Genomic DNA, 16,672 nt, shown 5'->3' with positions numbered 1-16,672 from the left:
TGAGAGAAAACCACAAATTTCAAAACAGTATACAGTAAAACAACATTGGGGTTTGAAGAAAGTATGTGGAAATATTCACTTATTTTACCTTGCAGTTTTCTCCCGGGAGTACAATATGGTGGGTGGAAAAATGCTATGAGAAATGGGGGCATTACCTTTCTTTCCACATATCCTCATGCAGCTGCTTAAAATTATTTTAAAACTGAAGAATCATAAAGTGCATATAGTAAAATGTACAGCTTGATGTATTTTCACAAACTGAATATTCTCATATAATCAACACCTAGATAATGAATCAGCACAACCCCAGACCCCCCTCATGCCCTCTTCCAGTCAGCACCCACCACCTTGGGTAACCACTATCCCTATCCCTGTGCTGTTAATTTTTTATGAGCAAGAGTCCTTCTACAATATAAAATATCAAAAGAAAAACAGCCTCAAAGTAAGGATTCCATTTATTTATCCAAAACCCAAACGATATAACCTATTCTAGAAGACCAAAAGTAAATGTGGGTCACTAACTCCAAGAAGCTCACAGACAAATTAAATAACAGCGCTGGTGGAAACAAATACAGCGCTGCCAGCACAACGGAACGCTGGGGGAAGCTGAGGAAGGTTTCACAGATAGGTAGGGCTTTGGAGGAAAATGTGCAAAGGCTACAAAGAAACGTTGTGAGCACAAATGAAGCTGGCTCTTTAAGACACCTGTTTATGGGGAGGCCTGGTTACAGGTTAACCCTAGCTGTTTTGGCTTCCGAAGCCACCAGTCAGAATGACATCACTGTTACCAGGTTACTCGGATGGAGGGCATTTGCTGGCCATGTAATGAGGAAAAGGAAGTCCCGGGGATCAAGCCCCTCCTTGCCCAGGAGGAGAAAACCATGCAGCGCCCAGAGGCTGGGAAGCCTATCATCAAATTCAACCACTGTCAGAAGTACATCTACAGCTTCAGCGTGCCGCCATGCTGCCCCCTCTGCCGGCAGGACGTGGGCTCCAGGAAGCTGGAGGAAGCACCTGTCAGCATCCCTAATCCGTTTACCGATGGGCATCAAGAAGAGTGTTCATTCCTCCTCAGACCAACTCAAGGGACGTTTCTTAGGTACAGTGTTTTATGTGTTGCATTGGATTGTGCAAAGTTTTCCTTCTCTGTTTTAGTCACTTAAACTTTCTTTTTCTAATGTGCTATATACAGTGTGAGATTTGGTGGATAATCTTTTCAGCGTTCTGGTGTTAAATCCTAAAACGTAGGCCTTTCTGTTTCATAAGAATAGAAGGGTGCATACTTTCCTGGAATGATAAGTGCAAGAATACACGAAGGTCAAACCTGCTTATACGATTTTAAGAGAGAGGAATCGATAGCCTGGAGATTTTTTTTACCCATAGATTTTGTGCTAAGAGGTTAACTGGGAAAATGGCCCAGCAGCTAATCTCATCAAAATAATACCTTTACTTCGAGTTAGTTTGTAACATTCGTGACACGCAGGTACCCTGCACAGAGCCTGAAGAATGGCCATGTACAGACTATTTTGCATGGAGGTGCATGAAATTGAGACTAGAGCTGGTCTGTTTCAATGGTAGATGTCACCTGACTTTAAGAAATATTTCAGAAATCAAAAGAAAGGATGGTGCCTTCTTAGAGTCCTGAGTTTACAGGTGGAATTGGAACTGGCCCTGCACAAGCCAGGTTTCAAGAGAACAGTGATGAGTAATGGTGCGAGCTTTGGGAAGTGTGTCGTGCACTCCATCGTGGTCTGATGCCCAGACCTTCCTGCCTCCTTGAAACATACCCTCCTGAGTCCCTCATGCCCTCTAGTGCTGGTTTGGGATGAGAAAATTGGAGTTGACTACTTCCCTGCTCACTAACTTCCTTAATCAATTTCCTTCCCGTCCCTATGGGGATGAAACGAACCGACGCGCGTACAAGGCATCGGTCAAACACTAGGGGCAGAACAGAATGCACTCCTGACCCTTCCTCGGGGAGGCAGCGGGATGCAGAGGGGACCGTGCAGGTTGTACGCCAAGAAGCCCCCCATTCCTACCCTGATTCAGACCAGCTCCAGGACCCTCTCCGAGTCTCTGTTTCCTCACCTGTAAAACGAGGACCCGCTGACCTTGCAGAGCTGTGTCAGCGAAAAGGCCTATAAAGCTGGCCCGGGTGCCAGGCACGACGATGAACCAACATGCTCCTTCCTTTTCCGATATTTTCATACTCAGCTCAGAACGTGACTGGCAGAACCTTCATTTCTACCCTAACTAGAATCATGAAGCCCCAACTGTTTTATAAGGCCCCTCATGCACGCTAACTTGGAGTTAGTAACTGGTTGGATTCCGAAAGCTTTTGAACAGAGGTGAAAATTCAGAATTCATTTCCTGTAACGCTGGTTCATTCAACAGGTCCTCACTGAGCAGCTCTGTGTGGGAAATGCTAGGGATGTCATAGTGAACAAGCTGCAGCCCTGCTCTCCAGAAATGCCACAACACGCGATAGGCTTTCAGGCTAGCCCCTGAAAAGCATTCATCTCTTCTGTGACGTGGTGGTGACACGAGCAGGCCTGGCCTCCCTCGGCGGCAGCAGAAAGGAGGTGGTGGTGCTGAAATGCATCGTGTGCTCAGGCATCATCCCATCCCCCTCAGGAACTCAGGCCATGATCCGCAGAACCCAAGTAGCCCCCTGCCCGCCAGTCCCTCGAAGGCCAAGTTCCAGACTATTTTTTTCCCTCTCATCCTGTTTCTAAACCCTCAGGACCAACTCCCACAACTCAGCTTGAGAGAATTTCATCTACTTCATAAGAGAACCAGCAGTGACTCAAAGGAATCACGGAGGCTCTGATCTCACTAGAGGAGGATCCCTCAGGGCTGCCACATAGGGTTTTGCAGCTTGTGGACTGCACAAAGGCACCCGGCCAAGGCAGTGGCGGGTACTGAAATTCAGCCTGCATTCCACTCACCCTGGGCAGCACCCTGGGCAGAGCTGCATCCGCAGGAAGAAGGGGCACCTTTTCTTAATCTGTACAAAACCATCATATGGGATAGGGGTGGCCCTGGCCCTGCCCCATCACATGCTTCTGTAACACTTCTCAATCTATTAAAAACTTGTTTAAAAAAAAAAAAAAAAAAACTTGTTAAACTAAAAAAGTCTTCTCTGGAAGCAAGCAAACCCTGTGAGGCAGGGACCTCATTTCCCGTTGTGTCACTAGCCCTTCACTTCAAATGACAGGCCCGTAGTTGACATGTTACATGATTGAGAAATAACTGAAGGAGAGCGGGAGTGAGAGGGAACGCCTGGGATTTAGGCAGGAAACAGAGAGGCTGTACATGCAGGGAGTGATCTTGGGATGGCACACATCCAGGTCCAGCACCGTGATCGGCCACCCAAGACTTACTGTTTTTCCCAGCTTCATTCTCAACCTCTGAACCCACAGGGTCTCAGAAAACTCACAGTGGCTACAACAAGACGGCCGGGGGGGATTGCTCTGAAGAGGTGGGGCAGCCATTTGTGTCCTTGGCCATTGTAAACCCCGGGACTGCTTGCTTTAACGAGGAACCAAACATTCAGAACTGTGGCCCGACAAAGGAGCTTCGTCATTTAAAAATTACCTGACTTATTTGACACCTCTACATGGTAGCACTCAATAGGCATTTTATTCTTACAACCAGCTTGCTAGGAGGCTTATGCTATTTCCATCTTACGGGTGAGAAAGTCTCAGGGCAAGTAAGTGATGGCCTGGGATCATACATAGAGGTTAAATTACCTGGAGTTATACATCTAATGCACAGTCTCAGGGGAAGAATAATTTCAGGAAAGAAGGGCTGTCCAGGAAAAGTGAGTGTGGCCACAGGCTTCAAGACCATATTAGTTTCAAAGGTAGAAGTCCACTGAGGTGCTTTCAGGACCCTCTCACCCACGCTGGCCTGAGGAACAGGCTGCCCTCTCACACTTGAGGAGGAAAGAATCAGGAGCTTCCTCAACAGCTGACAGCCGAGTGGGCCCCTCTGCCGCAGAGCCAGGCATCATGCTGACTTTACGCTCCAGCAGGGCTGGCCTTCCAGCACACTCACCTTTAGGACTGCGGGGGCCAAGAAAATCCAGAGGGGGTGCAGGGCACTGTTTTCTACCTCCCATGTACTCTTGGCCTTTCCACTAACCTGGCCTCTGGTGCCGCGTTCTGGCACCGGCCAAGAGGGGAGGCCCACTGTTCCCCTCCCACTTTAAATACCAATTCTACACGCCTACTGTGTGCAAATGAGAGGGCAAAAACGCTCTTGTTTCTTCTAGGGAGTATGACGGAAGGTCTGATCTTCACGTGGGGATAACCAACACAAAAGGTAAGTGCACTTTCATAGCTTAAAAAGTTCCCCCAATACCTGGTTAGAAGAGAGCAGCATCTCTAGAGAAAAAGTATTGTGGCAACATTACTAACAATACTAAGTATCTGAAAGCTCTTTAATGTTTTCTCAGCCAAGAGCTGAGAAAACATTAAAAACATTGCAAACCTGTATGTTTTTTGTTAGTTTTTAAGACAGGAAGAAACAGACGTGCAGAGAGGTTGAGCTGTCCAAGACCTCATCTTGTGTTAGAAGCAGACCCTCTGCTCCCAATGCTATACTCAGCCCACTGCCACTGGGTCCTCCTACTCCGGGGTCTCCAGGGGCCAGGCAGGAACACCAGGGATAAACTGGGGGGACACAGCACCTGAACGTGCGGTAGGGCCTGCGAAAGTTTGCTTTAAAAAATCAGAAACGCAGCACATTTAAATAAAATGTTTCCTGTGGCCAGATTTAGCTTGGAGGGCACAGTGTGCAGGAAAAGGCCTGGGGAGTGCCGCCAGCAGGAGGGTGCAGGCCTGGGAATGGTGAGCGAGGCCAGCCACTTGCGGCTGTGATCAGGCCCCACAGGTGAAGTCTGATTACAGCCCTTGCTGCTCCCTTGAGGCAGGAGAACTGACATAGTGAACAGAAACCTAGGACTGGGTTTTGAACTCAGTGACCGGCAGAGCAGTCAACTCTGCACCAGTCTTTGTCAGGAGACATGTACTGCTGATTTAAGGAAATGAGACGGACGCCTTTGTAGACAGAGAACTTCAACAAAAATATTTGGAGATGATCACCCCAGCACCTATTACTGTCTCATTTCTCTGGGATAACCTCGGGTGCTGAGAGCAAGGAGGCAGAGGCTCCCTGGAGGAGGGGGTTCGAGAGCTCTCGGACGGCAATCGGGAAGTGCCGTCTGGGCTCCTGTTGTGTGCAGTTACCAGGTGGCTGCTGTCACGTTCACCGGGGTGCGCTTCCCCTGACGCCTCTGTGTGATTTTGGTTTTGGCGGCAGGAGTCGTGTATAATTACGCGGTGCACGGTGTCCAGCGAGACGAAGCGGGCTGGGAGCAGAGTGTGAGCGTCCCGCTCCTGCAGCCCGGCATGTTCGGACTGAGGGACCAGTGGGACCAGTACCTGGAAGACTTCTCCACCACGGGGGCCTGGCTGCCTCACAGGTAGGACAGCGCCCTCACTCACCACCAGGCGCGATCACAGCTCACAGAGGACGCTAAGCTGCACTGACTTTCATGTTGAGCCTGTACTGAGATAGTAGCGTCTGTAACAGAATTAAGCAGGGGCTGAATTACTTGGGGTTTCTGCAGAGGTGAGCTAGCACACACTTCCCCAATAGAACCACAGCACTCTTAAGAGCTGAAAGAACCAGAACTTAGTACTCTAGTTACTGTACTTATTTGACTCTTTTACACACTCGACATTTAATAATATGTACAGCAAAACCCACAGTATTATATTCCCTTAAAACAAAACAATTTTAAATGAGGTTCAAAATGTAAACCTATCTAAAGCTCCCCCCTTTTTAAGTTTCAGCAATTTTGAAATTAATTTATCGATTCCTTGTCCCCTTATCACTGATATATAGCATACTTGTGGACTTAAATTGTTCTGATGCTTCCCTTGAAATGAGTTTAGACACTGTAGGATATCATACAACTCAGACATGGAATTCCACTTCTAGAATCTAGAATTTCAGTGAAATTAAGTTCCCCAAATTGGGGCTTATATGCAACTTGAGTCACCACTCTGGACATCTCGGTGAGTCCTATCTGTACTTAAGCTGCAAGCAGAAGTAGCCCCAGATGCCAAGTGTCCCTCAGAACTACACCTCTGGACACTTTGTCATCAAGGGGGCCAGCACACATGGGGGCCCAGCTTGCAGCGAGATTAAAATTATGAAAGGCCTTGGGCAGCTCAGGGCTAAGCCTTGTCTTCTCGACGTCCTTGCTCTGTAAGGTACGAAGAAGACCACCACAACTGCTACAGCTACGCCCTCAAGTTCATTAACTGCGTCCTGGCCACAGAGGGCGAGGAGCGGCTGGACCGGGACGAGTTCACGGAGAAGTTCGTGATCCCGAGGACGAGGAAGGCTTCCAAGTACATCACGCTCTACCGCATGATAGAAGAGCACGGCTTCTACGTCATCGACCCCCCTGGTCCCCAGACAAGCCCAGGTCCGGGAAGCGGTTCGTGCTGAGCGCGCATCGCGCCTGAGAGCAGACAGGCAGTGATGTCTGGGGGTTCCTGCCTGGAACAGCTACTGGGCCTCTACGCGTCTTAAACTGTGGTTAATAAAAAAGAGTTATGGCTTCCCTTTACGCATATTTCAGCTTACTGCAGTGTAAGAATTTACGAAATTAATAAAAATTGCCCTGGGTTTTCAAAATTGTAGGCACCACAACTAAAATTCTTTTCACAGTAGTTTGGGGTCCATGTTACAGCGTAAAGTGGCAGCATCTTTTATTCACAGAGCAATGAGAACTCTTCCTATAAATTAATTAGGGAACAAATTCACCTTTCAATGTGAATCCAGAAATTGGGGATTTGTAGGAAGAGACCCTTACAGTTTATGAAGTAATGACTGCCTTCACCTCATTGTTTTTATATAAAAAGCACATGGTAACCTTTTGACAATCAATAATAGTTAAAAAAAAAGAAAAAAGAAAAAAGGTCTCAGAATCTGAGCCGGGAACCATGCACTCCTCCTGAGTCAGCCTTTCTGTGTCTACTCGCACAAACAGGATTGGCAATTCCTCAATCAACCTGCTTCCCAGGCCTGAGGTGGGGAGTTGGGGTGTTGGAGTTACCACAGCGAATCACCTCCTCTGCCCACTCTAGGTGCAGAATTCAGAAAGGACACGATGAAAGTCCGTCTTCTTTCTCTAATACCTTCAGGAGGAGGACGGGGACGACTGAGATGAGTAACCACAAGGATTGTTAACAAGCACATTAGAATCTTTACACCCAAATAATCAGACTTTAAATAGCCAGTGAGCAAAACGTTTCGGGATTCCTCTTTGGAAACTGCTTCCAGAACTCTTTGTTTTTGACCAAATGTGATATACTATCCACCTAATCTTATTCCTCAGCGTGGGCACCGAATGATGTCTAATTTCCAAAAACCAAACCCATCTTCAAGGTAGCAATAGTTACTTAGTAATAAAGATATTCGGAAAACTTGCTACAGATCCTTCAAGCTTGTTTCCGAAGAGGCATTGGTCAGTGCTCCACACTAGCGACTTCAGTGGGAAAAAATGCAGGCGGCTCAACATTTGCATTTGTTAAGTTTTAGGACTGTTCTTTAAGAAATACAAAACTTCCTACCTAGAAAATGAGACCACCTTAAACAACCTGCCTGCTACTCTGTGTGTTCAAGGAATCATAAAGACTTCAGCGGGTAAAGATGAAAGGAGCATGGGGTTTGGGGGATATCCCGATTTGCCCCATTCTCTTTACGCCCTGTCTTAGGACTCTGCTTCCCTGGTCCAGTTCTTTACCCTATTATTAGTAATCATAACAGCTGCAATTAACACGTATTCGTAAAAGACTCCACACCAGAGTAAACACTTCTTACTCTTCCCTTTTAATCTCTAAGACCATCCTGTGAGGTAGGTACTGACATCATGACCATTTTACAGATGACAAGGGAAACGGACTTGCCCAAAGGCACCCAGTGGCAAAACCAGGGTTCAGACCAGGTTTGACTGCAAAGCCTGTGCAGTTACCTCCAGCACACAGCAACCCGAAAGCGACCAGTGGCACGCAGGGTGTACGGCAACTGGGTCAGCAATTTGCCATCATCAGAGAAGATAAGCATTCTGCTTTCATCAGCATTCAAATATGAACAGGAGATAAGAAACATGTCATAAAACAATTAAAATAAGAATTGTTGGGACTTCCCTGGTGACACAGTGGTTAACAATCCGCCTGCCAAATGCAGGGGACATGGGTTCGAGCCCTGGTCCGGGAAGATCCCACATGCCACAGAGCAACGAAGCCCGTGTGCCACAACTACAGAGCCTGCGCTCTAGAGCCCGCAAGCCACAACTACTGAGCCTGCGTGCCACAACTACTGAAGCCTGTGCGCCTAGAGCCTGTGCTCTGCAACAAGAGAAGCCACCACAGTGAGAACCCCGTGCACCACAACAAGGAGTAGCCCCTGCTCGCCGCAACCAGGGAAAGACCGCGCGCAGCAACGAAGACCCACTGCAGTCAAAAAAAAAAAAAGAAAGAATTGTTAATATTAGAAATGCTAATTTCATGCTACTTTCTCTAAGTGCTGCATGACCTTGATTTTCAAACAAAGCTTTAACAATCCCCACTCCCTATTTTCGGGGCTGCTCTACACCCTGGGGGTGCCTTTGGTAGCGGGCGGCCTCGTATTTCTTCTTTCACTTCAGCAGGCTACAAATGCCCTGCTCACAAAACCACAGTACCAGCCTACAGGTTTTACCCCAGTAAAGAAAATGGGGCATCAGAATACCACAAACAGATGGGCGACATGGCTCAGTTCTGCAGAAATGTGAGCTGAGAATCCTCAGCACTGGCACCAACTCCAACCCCAGATGAAGTCTCAGAGGTCCACCCGGCAGCCCAAGCGCACTCCCTCACGTCAGCGGTGAGCGCAGCCCTGGGCACACATCTGTCTCCATCAGTGCTCCTGGGATGATGGACGGCTGGGCTCCCGTTCACAGCAAGGCCACAGACTGCCTCAGAGTCAGTGATTCGCAAGACTAAACTAACCCACATGAAGGCATTTTTCCAAAGCCTCCACAGCGTGCATGGATTACTCTTATAACCAGGAAAACCCAATAAACAATATTAAAAAAACAAGAAGCCACCCACAATGGCTGCACCTCGCTCCCTTCGTGCAGGAAGTGCTTACCACGGTACCCCTCCCCCATCCCCAGAGCTGTCTTCACTACTTTACCTCGAACTTTTTCTGTCACCTCCTTCTCCTCCACTGTCTTACCTACCAGGGCATAAAATAGGCTTTTTACTTCCTAGAGGAAATAATTATGTCAATGATCACACTTTTGGTTCATCTGAAAGGGAAAAAAAGCACACCTATAATGTGCCAGATCCTTTCATATACCATCTCATTTAGTCTGCAAAACAAACTCAGGAGCTAGTAATTATCCCCACTTCACAGGTGAGGAAACTGAGGTTCAGAGGGATTAAGCAATGTTCCCAGGGTCACCACTGTTTTCCTAGTGTAGACCTGGACTCTTGGACCCAGGTTTTTCTGATTCCACTCTTTCCACTCTATCAGAATGTGCCATCTAAACGTTAGGAAGAAGAATATCTACCTTTGAAATACTGCTTCTGAATATGGAAAGATTCCAAAAATTTTTAAATGCTAAAAAACTTTCACTTAAAAGAAATGATAGCGAATTACTTTGAAATAACAAGTACTGCCTTAGTTTTAACAACTTCACAAATTTGCTTTTCCATATCATGTATTCTTAACTGAGGCATCCGTATATTTCACAAAATGGTAAAAAGACTAAAAATTTTCAGCTTATATATAAAAAACCAAAGATTTAAGATAAACTCATGGATTTAAATCTCTCTCAATCCATTTTAGAAATGGGCCTCAGTTACAGTCTTAAGGAAGTTAACATTCATGGGATAATTATTCGAGTGTGTAATCAGGTTTTTTTTTTTTAATAAATTTCTTTCTTTCATTTATTTATTTTTGGCTGCATTGGGTCTTCGTTGCTGCACACGGGCTTTCTCTAGATGCGGCGAGCGAGGGCTACTCTTCATTGTGGTGCGCGGGCTTCTCATTGCATTGGCTTCTCTTGTGGTGCACGGGCTCTAGGCGCGCGGGCTTCAGTAACTGTGGCGCACAGGCTCAGTAGTTGTGGCTCACGGGCTCTAGAGCGCAGGCTCAGTAGTTGTGGCTCACAGGCTCTAGAGCGCAGGCTCAGTAGTTGTGGCGCACGGACTTAGCTGCTCCACGGCATGTGGGATCTTCCGGGACCAGGGCTCAAACCCGTGTCCCCTGCATTGGCAGGTGGATTCTTGACCACTGCGCCACCAGGGAAGTCCCTGTACTCAGGTTTTTAAAAATTCAATTCGGTTGGAAAAATCATAAACGGGAGGTACGTGATGGGGAGGAGAGACATTTAATTTCTTTTTAGCCTAAGTACTTTCCCCACAGGGGAACACTAAAAACCACATTCAAGTAAAGAGCAACTTTTTTTTTTTTTTTAAAAAAGAAAATGAAAATGCTTCAATAAAAGTAAAATAATTAAGACAAAATAAAAACTTTATCAATAAGTAACAATAAACTTTCAGGTCTGTATACTATGCTCAAAAACGCTGGGAAACCTAACCAGGTCCAGCCTGGTAAACCTACCTAAAACTATGTCCCATTCATGTTGGTTTAATCCCTGCCAAGTGTTACATATAAACTTATTATTTTATAGAACTGAATCTCTTTATGAGGGAATTTTAGAACAGTGAAGGCACAGATATCACCATTTCCCCTTATAGTTTGGGGCTGAGGTCAGAAAAGGTCAGCCTCTACAACTGAAGGCAGGAGAATCAACCTACGATAATCACCCGTGTAAGCAGCAGCTGTCACAGGCAGTGTGCATTGTGGCTGTAAGGACATGGTGCTTCCTCCTTCCCCCAGATGAACCCTCACAGCTGCAGAGCTGAAGGGTGTTACGGGCCAGGCTCTGTGCTTAAAGCCCCTTGTAAGGACCAGCCCACTGCATCCTCCAGCAACCTGCTGGGGGAACATTATTATTTTTTTGGTGGTGCCGTGTGGCTTGGAGGATCTTAGTTCCCTGACAAGGGGTTGAACCCAGGCCCACGGCAGTGCAAGTGCCGAGTCCTAACCACTGGACTGCCAGGGAATTCCCACTAACATTATATTATTATTTTTACTTTCTTTTATTGAGGTGAGAGTCATAAACAGTATCATCGGCCCATTTTAGAGATAAGAAAGGCAAGTAAGGGCAAGTAAAGGGCAAGTAAAGGGCGCTCATAAGGGCAAGTAAATCGTCCAAGGTCACATAACCACGAGAGACAGAGCTGAGATCTCAATGTTTCCTTTCTAGAAGGCTTATTCCACTACACTGACTTCAATAAAATTCTCTCTGGGGAAACTACGAGCTAAGAACCACACTCTGCACCGAGGTTCCTGACCTTGGATCCACAGAGGGTCGTCATGGAATCTGTGAACCCCTGACACTGTGTGCCAAGTCACATGGACCAGCACGTTCCTGGTGACAGGCGCCCCAGGCTGTACCCCAACCTTGAGGTGGGGACCACTGCCCAGCGTTGCCAGCACACCCCAGGCCCTGCCTGGAGTGGTGGGTGGCCTTCCCCTCTAACCTCCACTGGATGAGCCCTAGCAGGGCTGTTCTGTTGACTTCACATGATTTTTCTGGGCTGGTGTCACTTCAGCTGTGGTGATCTCACAGAGGTACCGAGGGCTCTTGGATCAAGTCCCCCGCGTGGACATCCTGGTGGTGGCACACGGAGGCCACACCTCTGAGCCTCCCTATTCCTCCTGTGGAGCGTCCCACCCCCTGAACTCAGAGGCTGCTACGGGATAAACAAGAACACAAAGGTATCTGCCCCATCTCAACTCTCACTATCCAAATATTGGCTGTAATGGTTTGCAAAAAACATTAGCCCATATTGGCTATCCAAGTGAAAAATGACGAATATGTAAGAGCCTGCAGCAAAATCACTCAAGTTCTGAGTGTCTGAACCGAACAGAGGACGCAGCACATGCTGCTGTCTTAGCTGACTGCCGGGAGCTTATGCTGTTTAGATGTGTCGTGTGTTATCACCCCATTTCCCCCACTTTATTAGGTGAAACTGTCTCCTCTGGAAGTGGAGGAGTCCATGAAGAAAGCAGGTGAGTTTCAGAGGCCGAGGAAATTCCCTATGTTAGGAAAAAAAGCTGGAGCGACACTATATTGAGAAGGGTGATCATATAAAAGATATAACCTTGGCCAAGTACGTGCGTCCCTTTCCTGTGTATGGTTTTTGCATTGGGTGGGTGACAAAGCACAACTTGTGAAACGCGTGGGTTCCACAAAGTCTCGCAGTCTTCTGGAGCATGGGAGCTATTTTTATCAAGCTAGTGAGATTCGTGTACGGAGGATGCACAGCCAGTCAGCGTGATGCCACTGAGCACATGCTGGTACAGGTGGAGAGTTAGAAAAGTGATGGGGAACAAGGATTTGGTGATGGACTTCGGTTTTAAAGCAAGCCTGGAAGGTCTGGGAGATTTATGTAAGCCTGACTGCAGCTGCATGTAAGGCTGCAGCAGCTCCCCCAGTGAACCCCTGAAATTCCCGAAGGTGGCTGTATTGCAGAGCAAATTTCCAATCTTGATGAACCTGAGCTTTTTTTTTTTTTGAAAACAAAGCGCATGGCCTGCTACACGGTGTTCAATCCATACATATGACACAGGAGAATCTTACACACAAGGCTTCTTTGACAGAAGACGATGCTTCTAGGCATCCTTCTAGAGCTTTCAGTTACAGATAATAACTGTGGTCTTTCCGCTTTCACACACCTTTAATATAGCCTTTATTCCAAGGAGTCACCACAACCTTCAAAGCATATCAGCTGATGATACAGTACCTGGAGAGCTGATAGGATGACTGAACTTTGATGAAGGATTCATGGCAGAGTTTTTACCATAAAGGCATTCGATGCACTGATTAGGCTTGGAAAGGAGTGTCATCACAAATGATGAATGAAATAGGAAAGAAACGGCTCTTGAAATTTTTTGCTGACTTTCAAGGTTTTGATAAAGTGATGATTCAAAGCCAAGTCTTCTGCTGTGTAAGGAGCCTGGAGTAAGCAAGGCGGACAGTAAAAATGCTGACCAACTATTCTCGTCACTAATGAAGAGCAAAAAGGTTGCCACAGGCTCTTTCAAACTGATAGCTTTACTGGTCTGAAACAGGGAAGGAAGAGGAGCTCCATCACCTGGACGCCAAATCTTTAAGACGTAGATAACGCCGAAGTAACGGTCTGGCTGCCAGAGCAGGATCGTGAGGAGAACAGAAGCAGCCCCTTAAACACTCAACCTCAAGCAGAATCTTCAGTCATCAGGAGCTCTAAGCCCAAGGTCAAGGGAATGCAAACAGAGGCCCATTTTGGTTTTTTCATCTCACAGCTTCCCAAGATGGTTCTTAGCCGTCCGCTTCTGGGGTACTTGGTGTCAAGGAGAAGCCTGCCCGCCAGTGATGTGAATCTGGGCGCTGGGTGGATCTCAGACATTGTTCACCGTCCCCTCCACCCATCCCCCCCGCCCCCCCCGCTGCCCCTCAGGCAACTCTTCATTGTCATCTAAACAATTTAAAAAGGGCTTTGTTTACTGTTTTACCAAATATTAATTGCATTCACTATATATCTCCATTCATTTTTTCACCACATATTTTTATTTTATAACGAGTTCAGTGAAGCAAGATACAATTCTTATCTAATCCTGTACAATATTGTTGTGTACTCTACACAACGTGCCCACCAATGAGTTCACTTGAGAATTAAATAATGAGGTCACTTGTTTTAAAATGCTTCCTATGATACAGAAATCCTTGGTAGACAGTAAATGGAATTTCCCATGTTTGCGAAATCGGCTGAAGTTCCTGGAGAGCTGGACACCTGTGGACAGAGGCCCCTCTTCCAGGACAGACTGGACGTGGGTAATGAGAGAGGCAGGTGCACAGAGGTGCCCGGAAAACTGCACAGCCGCCTGGAGAGAAACTACCATTTCAGGTAAAATCAGAGAGTAACAGAAGTTGCCTGTTGCTGGGAGAGTCCTCTTGGGACTGGCCTAGTCCAGTGCCCTCGCAGAAAGGACGAGGCCCCGAGGTGAGAGGCCCAGGGTCAGTGAGTGACCGATCCAAGGACAGAACCTGCAGTCCCCGCACAGGGCTCTTCTTCCCTGTGTAATTTTAACTTTTAACACGCTAACACTTTCCGGTGCTGGGAGTGCCATGCCCTTTAAAACTTTAACATTAATGGGCAATTACAATAAAGGGACTCTTTACCTCGCCCTGAACTTGGCTTATACAGGAGACTCAGTAACATTTGCTGGTGAAATCAGAACGCTGAGGCTGAGTTGTTAAAGCTCGTCTTGATCACTCCTCTCCCGCGAAGAAACCCAACGGCTTAGAATCACCTCCTGCAACCAATCAAAATACAAAGGCGACTGAATTTCAAAAACAGAGATGAACGAACACGAACACGCTAGGCATACAGCATCGCAGAGACATTTTGTAGCGAGCCGTCTGTACAAGGATGATACCTGCTCCCCATTCCTTGTCACTAAACATTTGGAGAAATGTGAATGCAGCAAACCTTATGTGGAAACAGCATCTACAGTAATCACCCCAAGATTTTAAGAGCCACCCTTGCTGTGGTTTCCTACCAGCACATTTCAGGAACAGGAGCGCTGGTGCGAACCCAGTGTTCAACACAAAACCAGCTCTGTGACGGTGCCGATGTGTCTGGGTCAGCACGGGGAAGGGAGACGTGGGTCTGGACTGGCATTTTATGGAGAGCTAACCCAGTGGGTGTGAGCAGGACAAACGGGGGACGAGGCGCTTGGGCCCTGGAGACCAATGGCCGGCCTGCTGCGGGATGGGCAACTGGATGGCGGATCGGCAGTCCCGGCGGAGAAAATCCCGCCAGGAAGATGCGGGAGCCTCAGCCCAACACAGGCCCCCAGCAGCCAGACAAGATGTTCAAGGAGGCGGCGAGACAACAGCGACCCTTGTCGTTTCAGGGGCCGAGACCCGGGAGAGGTCTGGGCTGCTCCCGGCCGGCTGCGAGGGCGGTTTCAGCTGAGTGCCAGGGGCAGAAACCAGAGGACATCACAGGACAAAGGACCACAGGGTTAAGGGGGAGCGAGGCTGGGCTCAGAGGGGAAGGACCTGAGAGGGCTCTCGTCGCCGAGGCGAGATGCTTTTCCTGTCCTGTCTCGGGACCACAGGTTCCAAGGGACGCAATACGCTGCGCAGAGCCTTTGTGACGACATGAATTTGTCTCCGAGTTCACCTACCTGAACTTTAATTTGTTTCATACATTCTGGTGACTCCATTTCTTTGTCAGTCATGGCGGAGGGTTTAATCAAATAGCACAGCATAAATTCCTACTGAGACATGAAAAACAAACTCCGTATCCCACAAAACAAATACAAATCTGGGCAGGAAACGCGGCCGTCTCCACCCCCTCTCAGTGTGTGCTACTCGAAACTCACAAAGCATGTCCGTTTCCTCCCGGGAACGTAACCGGGCCCCACTCTAGACCAAAGACCTGCCGTTCACTCATCGTTGACATGGCAGGAGAATGCAAACAGAGCACATATGCTGATTATAAACACAGCATTTAAAATATTCAGTACTGGAAACAGTTTAGACCCCTATTTCTCTAGGACAAAGTTACTTTCACAGGATAAAGCCTAAGCAACGTAGCCTGCACCCAGGCAGCTGCCATCTGGCCCCTGTTGGCCCTTCCGGCCTCACCGCCCTGCACGCCTCCAGCAGCTGTGGGAAGGAGAACTCAGAGAATTACTGAGTAACAGAGAACACACAAAACTTTCGTTCTTTGTAGTCCTGGTATGAGATGAAATGTCCCTCCTAACTTGACGGCAGTGGGATATGGGAGAACACAAGCGGGCAGTCACGTGGCTCTGGGTTGGAATCCCAGTTCTGCACGTGAGCTGTGTGATCTTGGATTTGTCACCCAACATCTCTGACTCTGACTCCTCACCCTTCGGATGAGGATAATAACAGGGCAGTGAGAAAAGACATAAGGTGTTTAGCGATAAATATTAATTCCCTTCCTCTCTCTCTTTGAGAGACCTGCTACCTATGAAAACAAACATGTCAATGTTTTTTGAGTCGTCTTTGAATGAGTGGGAGTGGATTCTGAGCACGTGCTGGTTGGGCTTGCCCCAGAGAAGGAAGGCAATGCCCACTGACACCCATCACCATGGGAAACCTCGGCGCTCAGTCCCTGGAGCTGTGCACCAGCTCGTGGGGGGAAAGACGGAGAGGAGGACCAGCTTCCAGAGCTTCATGCACATAAACGCTCTGCAGTCCCTACACATGACTTTTATGCTTCTACCACAATTAAGACGAAAAATCCAACCATTTAAATGACACGTGAACCCCAAAGCTGATGCGGTGTTACCTTGGAGACACTGACTGAAACTCTGCTCAAGGCAGCCAGGGACCGCCAGCTGAGAGGTCTGCGAGGAGAGCCCTCAAAACGGTCATCCACCAGCTCGATGATGACAGAGTAACTGGAAAACAAGGCAAGGGTGTTTTAAAAATAAGAAACATTAAGTCAACCCA

The 16,672-nt window shown here is 47.6% G+C and overlaps 2 protein-coding genes and 1 non-coding gene across 13 annotated transcripts in view; 1 reads left to right on the top strand and 2 right to left on the bottom strand.

Annotated features, from left to right (window-relative positions):
- The first annotated feature begins 795 nt into the window (after positions 1 to 795).
- Positions 796 to 6,645, top strand: MKRN2OS (MKRN2 opposite strand). 2 transcript variants are annotated; one of them, XM_061197298.1, is made up of 4 exons: positions 796 to 1,099; positions 4,277 to 4,326; positions 5,326 to 5,488; positions 6,285 to 6,645. In XM_061197298.1, exons 1-4 carry the CDS (start codon positions 801 to 803, stop codon positions 6,523 to 6,525), a joined length of 753 nt encoding a protein of 250 aa, XP_061053281.1. In that variant the 5' UTR covers positions 796 to 800; the 3' UTR covers positions 6,526 to 6,645. The 2 variants fall into 2 exon arrangements, with proteins under 2 accessions (XP_061053281.1, XP_061053282.1); XM_061197299.1 differs by lacking the exon at positions 4,277 to 4,326 and having other exon boundaries at positions 1,042 to 1,099.
- TSEN2 (tRNA splicing endonuclease subunit 2) overlaps positions 5,475 to 16,672 on the bottom strand; it is a 45,074-nt gene continuing 33,876 nt past the window's right edge. For 2 of the 10 annotated variants that reach the window (XM_061197286.1, XM_061197287.1), the window contains exons 10-12: positions 16,509 to 16,620; positions 14,743 to 15,465; positions 14,457 to 14,496 (exon numbers count right to left, since the gene is read on the bottom strand). In XM_061197286.1, the coding sequence (XP_061053269.1) occupies positions 15,211 to 15,465; positions 16,509 to 16,620 (367 nt within the window). In that variant the 3' untranslated portion in view covers positions 14,457 to 14,496; positions 14,743 to 15,210. Of the gene's footprint in view, positions 5,590 to 13,727; positions 14,076 to 14,362; positions 14,497 to 14,742; positions 15,469 to 16,508; positions 16,621 to 16,672 lie in introns of those variants that run through there. The other 8 variants (XM_061197292.1, XM_061197295.1, XM_061197290.1 and 5 more) reach the window with 7 other exon arrangements.
- Positions 11,125 to 11,197, bottom strand: TRNAA-UGC (transfer RNA alanine (anticodon UGC)). Its single transcript has one exon. It is a non-coding gene; the product is annotated as a tRNA-Ala (tRNA).

Source organism: Eubalaena glacialis, chromosome 7, assembly GCF_028564815.1.
Source record: "Eubalaena glacialis isolate mEubGla1 chromosome 7, mEubGla1.1.hap2.+ XY, whole genome shotgun sequence".
NCBI lineage: Eukaryota > Metazoa > Chordata > Mammalia > Artiodactyla > Balaenidae > Eubalaena > Eubalaena glacialis.
This window is presented reverse-complemented; position numbering and strand designations above follow the sequence as displayed.

Excerpts from the sequence above, each read along its gene's own strand:
- MKRN2OS (XM_061197298.1), top strand. The coding sequence starts at position 801 with ATGGAGGGCATTTGCTGGCCATGTAATGAGGAAAAGGAAGTCCCGGGG. Across the intron at positions 1,100-4,276 it reads ACTCAAGGGACGTTTCTTAG|GGAGTATGACGGAAGGTCTG; the intron begins GTACAGTGTTTT and ends TGTTTCTTCTAG. Across the intron at positions 5,489-6,284 it reads GGGGCCTGGCTGCCTCACAG|GTACGAAGAAGACCACCACA; the intron begins GTAGGACAGCGC and ends TTGCTCTGTAAG.